Consider the following 10,369-nt stretch of genomic DNA (forward strand, 5'->3'; position numbering starts at 1 on the left):
TATATATATATATATATATATATATATATATATATATATATATATATATATATGTATATATATGTGTGTGTCTCCCCACCATCACTTTAACAACCAATATTGGTGTGTTTACATCCCCATACGTTAGTGGTTCGGCAAAAGAGACTGATATGATAAGTGCTAGGCTTACAAAGAATAACTTCTGAGGTCGATTTATTCGACTAAAGTCTAGTGAGTGGATTTAGTAAATGGAAACTAAATGAAGCTCATCATATGTATGCATGTACGGGGGTGGATTGTCTTCTTGTCTTGACATCAGGTGATGGTTGTAAACAAGCTTCACAGTCATACAAGGGGTGTTGTACATTCCTAATGACTAAAACAAATAAAAGGATAAAGGCAGTGTATTTCCTCATAAACATTGCCTCTCTTTTATATTTTTATTGTTGTTGTTATTGTTAATTGATGAAGGGCCCTGCTTAAATCAGCATGTCTTTCCTCTTTCTCACAGTAAAGAAATATCTCAAGTGGCTTGTCCGTTCACCTCGCAGTCCCAGCAGACAAAATAGAAAAGGCGTTGCCCTGGAGGATAGCAAAAGAGATGAGATGGAGCAGCCACTCAGACCCGCGGGGTTTGCATTTGTGGAAAATATATTCACGAAGAGATTAAAGTGACATACATGTAAATACATGTAAAATTTGTTAATTTAAAGTGAAGCTTAACAAGTAATTAGTTTTCTTGCATCTAAATACCAATTAAGGTGTTTTTAAGTTGGCATTAAGAACTTATATATACACATGAAGTGGAGGCACAATGGCCCAGTGGTTAGGGCAGCGGACTCATGGTCGTAGGATCGTGGTTTCGATTCCCAGACCGGGCGTTGTGAGTGTTTATTGAGCGAAAACACCTAAAGCTCCACGAGGCTCCGGCAGGGGATGGTGGCGAACCCTGCTGTACTCTTTCACCACAACTTTCTCTCACTCTTACTCCCTGTTTCGGTTGTGCCTGTAATTCAAAGGGTCAGCCTTGTCACACTGTGTCACGCTGAATATCCCCGAGAACTACGTTAAGGGTACACGTGTCTGTGGAGTGCTCAGCCACTTGTACGTTAACTTCACAAGCAGGCTGTTCTGTTGATCGGATCAACTGAAACCCTCATCATCGTAATCGACTGCGTGCCACGATATACACGAAAATGCCTTACATCATCATCATCATGATAGACATGATTTCAAGTGCGAATGTCTAATCTGTATATTCTCTGTTATTTCTACTTCAGCTGCTGCATTCAAGGCTGGAAAGATAGCCTCCAACCCATTTCAGAGCACTCAACAAACAACAGCTGCTATGATTCCACCACCCACTACATTAGCAGGTAAGATTCTTTTCAGATTACACTGTCAGATATAATGCTTATTTATTTATTCACTGTTTTTTTTTTTTTATGACAAACACCAAATTAATACAGTTCTATATTTGAGAGATGAGGAATTATGTACATTATTTACATTTGACAGATATTTGTCCACATCTTGTTTAGTAGTTGTATACTGTCAACTTAATGTGACAGTCCCCTGAAGGGAATAATACTACTGTTGGTTAGACCTAGGAAGCTGCACTGCTTCCTGTTGGCCTCAGCGTATTTGAACTCCGAACACAGTGACAGGTGAAATACCGCTAAGCATTTCGTTCAGCGTGCTAACGATTCTGCCAGGTCACCGCATTAAACACCAAATTAATAATGAATGTTATTTATTTTAGTAAATCCCTTTAAATATTTTATTATTCTGACAATAATCGGACAATGTTTTCCATTAAAAACATGGTCCTTAAAGGGTTAAGAAGGTTCAAATTAAACCTGAACTTCTTATATGGTCTTTCATTTTTTGTGGTGTGATTTCTATCACCAGATGTCTTTCCTATTGCCAACCACTACAAATGTTATTGGGGGTACTGTACCAGCTTCTGAGTAATTGTCTTATCCCCAGCATGACTAAAAAGCCTGTCATCATCGTCATCGTTACTATTTAAGGTTCGTTGTCCCTGCTGGTATAGGTTGGACCTTTCTTCACTACATTGAATGTCCTTTCATTCACCAGCATCATGAGGTTATGTCAGTTCCAACAAGACCAAACAATTCACTGTTATCTGCATTGTTTGGGCTTAGTCGTTCCAGTAAAGGGTGTTTAATATAATCTGAAAATGCTGGTGTTTTGCTTGTGTGTATATTTTCTGTTTGGCTCCTTATATTTCTTCCTTTTTATAGGTGCAACAAAACCACCAACCACAGCACCTCCAGCTGCCCCTGCTGCTGGTCCACCAGTTGGTGCACCTGTACCAGGAATGTCATTGATGGGACCACCTCCAGGTACACATCTACCTCCTATGATGCCTACTATGACAGGTAAGTGAAATCATTTATTTCTACCTTCCTACCATATTAATTAGTATGTAATTTCCAGCTCCTCTTGGTATCAGTGAAGATATGCTTGTGTTGTAACACTTTATAAGGATATTATGTGGATATCCTATAACAAGGGTCACCAAACTATGGCCCATGGGTCAGATCTGGCCTGCGAGGTCAGTTCATCCGGCCCGCCGCTGCATTGTACCTTTTGTGTAAGTACCTGCAATGAGACTTCGTTTGCTTCTGGTATGGCATCAGTGTTTGGAACAACTTATGTCAGTGAGCAAACGTTTTCAAAAATGAAGGATGTAAAGTCAGCACATCGAATGAGGTTGACTGATGAATATTCCAAAGCCATTTTCTTGGCTGGATGCGGCAATTCCAAAGCAAACATTCATGATATCTTAAAATCTAAAACACCAGTTTCACAAATCACACTAACCTATTTTGCTGTTTAGTTTGTGAGATTCGGATGTGTGCACTGGGTGTGATATAATTATCTCATTGCTAACGTCGCCTTCTTTGATAACTTTCTGGTAAATAAAAATGTTCGTTGTCTTTATTTTTTGTGTATTCACTGAATTTTATTGAACAAAATGGTTATGCGGCCCGCGAGCGTCATTCTCTCAGTTGTCTGGCCTGCCGTGAAAAATGTTTTGGTGACTCCTGTCCTATAAAAACATGGTTTAATCTCATTAGGTAACATCTTAGGCAAGTGTCTTCTTCCATGGCCTTGAATCAATCAAAACCTTTCTGTTTATCTTCCATCGTTGACTTGCTTCAGTTGAGCTATGGCCATGCTGGGGCACCACCTTGAAGGGTTTAGTTGAACAAATCAGATGCAGTACTTATGCTTTAAACTTGGTAGTTATTCTGTTAGTTTCTTTGCTGAACTGCTAAGTTACAAACCAACACCATTTGTGGTGGGTCGACAAATACATACACAACGACACACACACACACAAAATGGGCTTTTTCAATTTCCGTCTACCAAATCTACTCACAAAACTTTGGTCGACCCGAGGCTATACTAGAAGACACTTGCTCCAGGTGCCACACCGTGGTTCTGAACCCAGAACCATGTGGTTGAGAAACAAACTTATCACACATTTACGCTTCCGCCTTGTGAATAAAATCTGAGACAAAAACTGTACAGAAGTCTGTACTATACACATGTGTAAAACTATATTTTGTGCTCTCAAGTTGCGTCCCTTTATGTTATCGCCGTCATTTATGCAATGTGTAACTGGTACTTATTTGATTGACTTCGAAAGGAGGAAAGGCAAAGTTGACCTCGACAGAATTTGAACTCAGTACGTAGCAGCAGATGAAATACCGCTAAGCATTTCGCCCGGCGCGCTAACGTTTCTGCCAGCTCGCCGCCTTAAAGACATGTACTGTTTCTGTCTATCAAATTTACTCTCAAGGCACCGGTTCGCTTATGGCTGTAGTTGAAGACGTACAGAGTGGGACTGAACCATTATCGCCATTTTGCATTCCAAGTTCAAATCTCATTAAAGTCAGCTTTGCATTTCATTCGGCCAATGCTGGTAAAATTAAGTATACTCGATAATTTATTCGATTACCCTTCTTCGAAATTTTGTCATTTAGCACCATTGTTAGAAAGCAATATTGTAACTTTTGAGGAGAGTGGATAACAGAATCCCAGAGCTTTGGACAATATAGCTTGTCGCACTAAGTTATGTCCCTTGACAGTGAGCGTGCAAATCTTGTGAAAGTCGTTTTTGTCTTTCATTCTTCCGAGGAGCAGGGTCTAATAAGTACCAGCAATACACTTGGGATGATTTGATCAGCTTTACCCTCTCCCCAAATTTTAAACTTACTTTAAAAATTATCATTTGCTGGAAATGGCGGTTGACATTCTACCAAGTAGAATGTTTTGATGCTCTGAATTACGTCCCTTTTTCATCAGAACTTGATTTCTTGTGTGGCTTGGTCAGAGGAGATGGCGTAGCACACAAACTCTACAAAGGACTCTACGTCTAATGGGGAAAGAAAAGAAATCACGAATTAGGAGTTGTTACCTTTCTCTATTGCTAAGGATCAATTAAGTAGATACCAATCAAGTAGTGGGCACTATAGTAGCGTTTCTCAACCGGGATTCTCTGGAACCCTAGGGTTCTATAAAAAGTTCCTAGAGGTCACCCGAGAAAGAGTGAGATAAGCTAATGCTAATTTCATGATTGTACTATTACTATACATGCACAACATATTGGTTATTGTAATATTGACATCATCCCATCTAACCTATTATGTTATCAAAGAAATAACTACCATATCATCATCATCATCATCATCGTTTAACGTCCGCTTTCCATGCTAGCATGGGTTGGACGATTAGACTGAGGACTGGCGAACCAGATGGCTGCACCAGGCTCCAATCTGATCTGGCAGAGTTTCTACAGCTGGATGCCCTTCCTAACGCCAACCACTCTGAGAGTGTAGTGGGTGCTTTTACGTGCCACCGGCACAAGGGCCAGTCAGGTGGTACTGGCAACGGCCATGCTCAAAATGGTGTTTTTTACGTGCCACCTGCACAGGAGTCAGTCCAGCTGCACTGGCAACGACCTTGCTCGAATGTTTTCTAACTTGCCACCGGCACAATTGCCAGTAAAGCGACGCTGGTAACGATCCCACTCAAATAGTGCTATTTACGTGCCACTGGCATGGAAGCCAGACAGCTGCTCTGGCATTGATCACACTCAGACGGTGCCGTTAGTGCTCCACTGGCACAGGAGCAAGTTATCGAATATGGTTCAATTACAATTTTGATTTCGATTTCACTTGACCCAACAGGTCTTCGCAAGCAGAGTTTAGTGTCCAATGAAGGAGAGGTTGGCATGGGTGCCAGTCGTCGAATTTGGTTCGATTTCGAGATATATATATATATATATATATATATATATATTTATATATATGGGTGTGTCTCATAACTAGTGTTGGTTTCTTTTGTTCCCTATAACTTAGGGTTCAGCAATGGGGGCCAATAAACTAAATACCAGATTTAAAAATAAATACTAAGGTTGATTTGTTTGACTAAACCCTTTGAGATTATTCTCCAGCATGGCCACTGTCCAATGACAAAACCCCAAATGGACTGAGGATTAGAAACAAAATTAAGTCAGAATCCCTGGCATCAATACAACCATCCAAACTTCTCCCCATCCCCTTCAAATTTCTAATCTTGAATGTTATTGATGTTACATTTGCAATCATTCAGTTTTTCTCTCGTCTCATTGTTTTGCATTTTGTTCCTTTTTTTGCAGTTGGTATCCGCCCGCCAATGGGACCTCCAATCGGACCACCTATGGCACCAATGAGTACAATGGTATCAGCCATTCCAATGCGACCGCCTATTGTGGCTAGCACCACAGCTACTGTTGTTGGGGGACCTCCTCCTGGTAAAATAGCAAGGAAGTAACACCATTTTAGGATTTGGGCCTGACAAATATGTACATATGTATTTCCTGGGTTTTTTCCATTTCATTTTGTATCACTTTTTCTTTCATTCCATAACCCTTTCTGTTTCCATCTCATGCTCTATTTTCCTTCAAAGGTTTTCTTTTTCTTTATCCATATTCCCTTCACCCTACCACTTCTCTCTCCGTACTCCTCTCTCCACTAGACTCTGTCTATCTCTGCCTCCCATTCTGCTAGCTCTTCTCCCCATCACTTCTTTTGACCACCTCTCTCTTCTCCTATTCATCTTCCTTTTACTATTTACCCTCAACCACTTTTTCAGATTCATCTATTGTTATACATACATACATACATGCATACGTACGTACATATGTATAGAATCTGTGGGTATACTGTAGGAGGCGATAAGGGAGAGAATTCATTTTGTGTTTCATTTCAGTTTTTTTTTTTTTTTGTTTTATAAATAAAATAAAAATATAAAATGTTACACTGAATCTTGAGAGGTTAAGGAGGAATAAAACATTAAGAGAATTTTCTTTTGATAAATATGTCTCCATAAATTTAACAGTGCAGGAAATTTTATGTACTTCCAAATGAAATCTCATAAGAAACTGCTTGCTACTTTCACAATAATACGGAAGAAGGAAATATTTTTGATAACACTAACTTGTTCCTTAAATGTATTCAGTTGTATGGATTTCTATACCTGAGACTTATTGTCATTTTTAATTTCTCTTAGTAACCATTTTTTCTGTATGAGATGATTTATGTGTGCAAAAAAAGGTTATGTTATGTAGATGTTTGCTATTGAAAGCCCAAAGAAATGTGCTCTTTGAATTACTGTTAGTGTAATATTTAGATAAATTAAGGCAGCGAGCTGGCAGAAATGTTAGCATGCCGGTCAAAATGCTTAGCAGTATTTCGTCTGTCTTTACATTCTAAGTTCAAATTCCGCTGAGGTCGACTTTGCCTTTCATTCTTTCGGGGGTCGGTAAATTAAGTACCAGTTGCATACTGGGATCTATCTAATCGACTTGGCCCCTCCTCCAAAATTTCAGGCCTTGTGCCTAGAGTAGAAAAGAATATTTAAATATGGATGTGAGATTTATTTCCCCTTGGTGTGAAAGATGACATCTTTTAAGTGGTGTCCAGTTTCCAATTCGCATAAACGTGCTCTTTCTAAGGCGTTTTCCATAACTGCTCTTAACGTTTGTGGCTCCAGTGATCTAATCTCTGTTCTAATGTTATTTTTAAGATCTGCAATTGTTTGAGGCTTGTTGACATAAACTTTTCCCTTAAGATAGCCCCATAGGAAAAAATTTGGAGCAGTTAGATCTGGAGAACGACATGGGTCTTCTCTTGCTAATTCTTGGAATCTTGTGACATTGTAATCTAGCAGCATAATCTAGTTCTTTCAGCTGTTGTACTAATTGGATCGTATGTGGAAAAAGATCCATTGTTTTTAAAATTCGTTGGAGTGATGTCCTGCAGACTCCAACTTGTCGAGAGCGTGTTTGTGTTGATGTTGTCAGGTCTTTTTCAATATTCTCCCTCACACGCCTGACTTTGGCCTCGTTTCTAACAGAACAAGGTTTGCTTATCTTTGGAAGGTTGCTTACTGATCTTTGATCTTCAAAATGACCAATTAATTGCCTGATCATTGATTCTCTTGGACAATTCATTGCTCTATAATGACGACAATATTCTTGTTGAGTCCGAATTATTGATCCTTGGTTTTGGTAATAAAATTTCACAATTTGTGTTCGCTGTTCAGTAGTGTACTTTTCCATGTTTAAATTTAAGGGTCTTCTTTATATAAATCTGAAATAAAATAAAAATTAGATAATTATTAAATATTGAAACCCATTCGTAACTTCTGGGCCACCTTGTAGTTCTATATTAGTTGCATTGTTTTATATGTGCATGGAGCCTGTGAATCATGCACCTGGTGCAAGCAAGTGTGTTTCTGTTTTGAGCTGGTAGTATAACCTGGACACACATTAAATTCATTGCCTCTAACTCTGGATTAGACCTCCAGAAGTTCTGTTTTTAAGGCCCATACTGTCTGGTTTACTAATTACATCTTCTGAAATTAAACATTTTGGTCTCCAAAATTCTAATTGTGTATTTAGTTATAGGTTGGATTTGAACTAGGAACTTTAATTTTAAATCATACATGCCACAATTGTCCAGTGGATAAAACATTATTTGCTTTAAAAAAAAGAAGGTTCTTAGTTCATATCTTGTCTGATTGACTGTGTACATATTCAGGTGAAATACAACATGCTGTATTTTAACATGTATAAGGAACCCTCTTATTTTTTGGGCTTAATATTTGGAAAAAAGATTTTGTAAGAGACTATAATACTATCCATGTATAAGAAACTCCCATATTTTTTTAACCTGATTTTTGACAAAAAAGGGGGGGGGTCTTTATACACATTAAAATACGGTAAACAATTATTTTAAAATGTTTCATCTCTAACGATTAGGTTAATAAAGGGCATGAAGAACTCATTTCAAACACTGAGACATTGAGTTTCATTTATTTCTGGTGTAATAACCAACAAAACTGATTACTGATATCAAACAGCAAGGTTCAAAATCTAATTCATGAATTTAGTGCTTTGATACATTTAAACCAGTCATTGGGGAAACTGTAGCCCATAGGACTTTCTGAATGGTGCTCCTAGTGAAAACCTACCTTTAATTTGTTTTAATAGTGCAGCCTACTTAATGATGTGCCATGTCTTGTGTGGCCAGCTTCTTGGAAAAGGTTGCTCATGCTTGATGTAAACCATTCTTGATCAGTACAACCACACTTGGTTCAATTCTTCATATAACTATTATTTCAGAATTTAGTCTTTGGTTACATACAGAATCACATTATAAAATGATATCCATTTCTAGAACGGTAGAGTGTAATTTCAGACAGATCTGTTGCAGTTTTTGCACTGGACCTTGTAGAAAGCACTGTTGTTGGCTCAATATTGGGACCAGTCAAGCAGTGGGGATCTATGGAATCACCCAAATCCCTTCCTTTCTGAATTGCCAGTCTTGCGCCTAAATCACAAACCATATTGGCTCAATGAATATTACTTTATTGCATTTTGAAAATTACCAAACAAATCATCTTGACTCTTGACAGTTAGATTACTTCGTCAAATATAATGCTCGTCTATTCATATTGTTTTGAATTAATCCTTCATCATTTCATAATTGTGACATTTTGATGATGTGGTTGCTTATTTTTTTTTTTAATGACATTATAGGGTAGGTATGAGAGGCCAGACTTAGTTTTAACATAAAATAGAATATTTCAACTGGATATGGCTGGTTTGAATGCAGAAGGGTCAGCGATAAAATTTATAATTCTTTGTAGTTTATTTTGCTTTTGAACAAAATGCCATTGTTACAATTTGTCTCAGTTTATTCCATAAATAACATTCTTGTTTCTCTTTATAAATATTGTTTCACTGTTATTCATTATCTGATGTCTCCTAAATTGCATTCTTTCTGTCTGGAATTCTTTCATTAAAAAAAAAAATTATGCCAAATGTATCTGTTTATGTTTTTTTCTTTTGTTTTTGTTTTTCAATGGTTTTTAAAAATTTTTATTTATTTTTTTGGTTTTGCTGTCTTAGAGAAACTTAATCTCTTTTGTTTGTTTGGTTTTGTCTCTGGCAATTATCAAGCAACATGAAGTTTCATGTGTCTGTTGAATGTCTCTGTGTGTATATCATCTTAGCTGTGTTTTCATATAGTAGTGAATACATTTTATCTGTGTGTGTGATATATATATATATATATATATATATATATATTATATGTATGTATGTATATATATTGTCTGAGATTCTGTCCATCAGAAAATATATGCATATTAATCAAAGTATACAGTATTATAGATCCATTTCAACTGATCTTACTAATCGTTTTTGCAGTGGGTATTAGATTTCAGGATGGTCAAGTAACACCTAATAACCAGTCATCTTATCCCAAGTATAAAACCGATTGATAGCATCAGCAGGAATAGATGTGATACTGTATACTTTGAATAAATAATATATATATATATATATATATATATATATATATATTACATACACACACACATACACACATTTGTAGTTGATGAGTTACTGTGTTGCCACTAGTTTCTTACCATATGCCATTCTTCGGGCAATGTCTTGTATGAAACTCATGTGGCTACAAGATGAACCATTTGCTGCAAAGGCAAAAGTAAATTCTTTTACATATATTGAATCTTCTTCCATTTATCATCTAACCACATATACATATTGAGAAAAAACTGAAGCTTTTTTCATAAGAAACTGCCCTTCCCCTCAAGCATTTACATAAAATCACATTGTTTTTTCCTGAATGATCTCAGGGGAAAAATAGACTTCTTCTTGGCCTTCTAATGAAGATTGTCATCTGATTGGTTGGTACCTAACCCTCATTTTAGGCCTTCGATGTTTAATCTTTTTAAAATGACCAAATTTATCTACAAACTTTTGAAATAAACTTGTTTGAAATAA

The 10,369-nt window shown here is 37.1% G+C and overlaps 1 protein-coding gene across 1 annotated transcript in view; it reads left to right on the top strand.

Moving 5' to 3' along the window:
• LOC106877223 (U1 small nuclear ribonucleoprotein C) overlaps positions 1-10,369 on the top strand; it is a 17,464-nt gene extending 7,095 nt beyond the window's left edge. The window contains exons 4-6 of the mRNA XM_014926081.2: positions 1,260-1,355; positions 2,247-2,384; positions 5,675-10,369. Coding sequence (XP_014781567.1) covers positions 1,260-1,355; positions 2,247-2,384; positions 5,675-5,829 — 389 coding nt within the window. The 3' untranslated portion in view covers positions 5,830-10,369. The remainder of the gene's footprint in view (positions 1-1,259; positions 1,356-2,246; positions 2,385-5,674) is intronic.

This window comes from Octopus bimaculoides, chromosome 5, assembly GCF_001194135.2.
Source record: "Octopus bimaculoides isolate UCB-OBI-ISO-001 chromosome 5, ASM119413v2, whole genome shotgun sequence".
NCBI classification, from domain to species: Eukaryota; Metazoa; Mollusca; class Cephalopoda; order Octopoda; family Octopodidae; genus Octopus; species Octopus bimaculoides.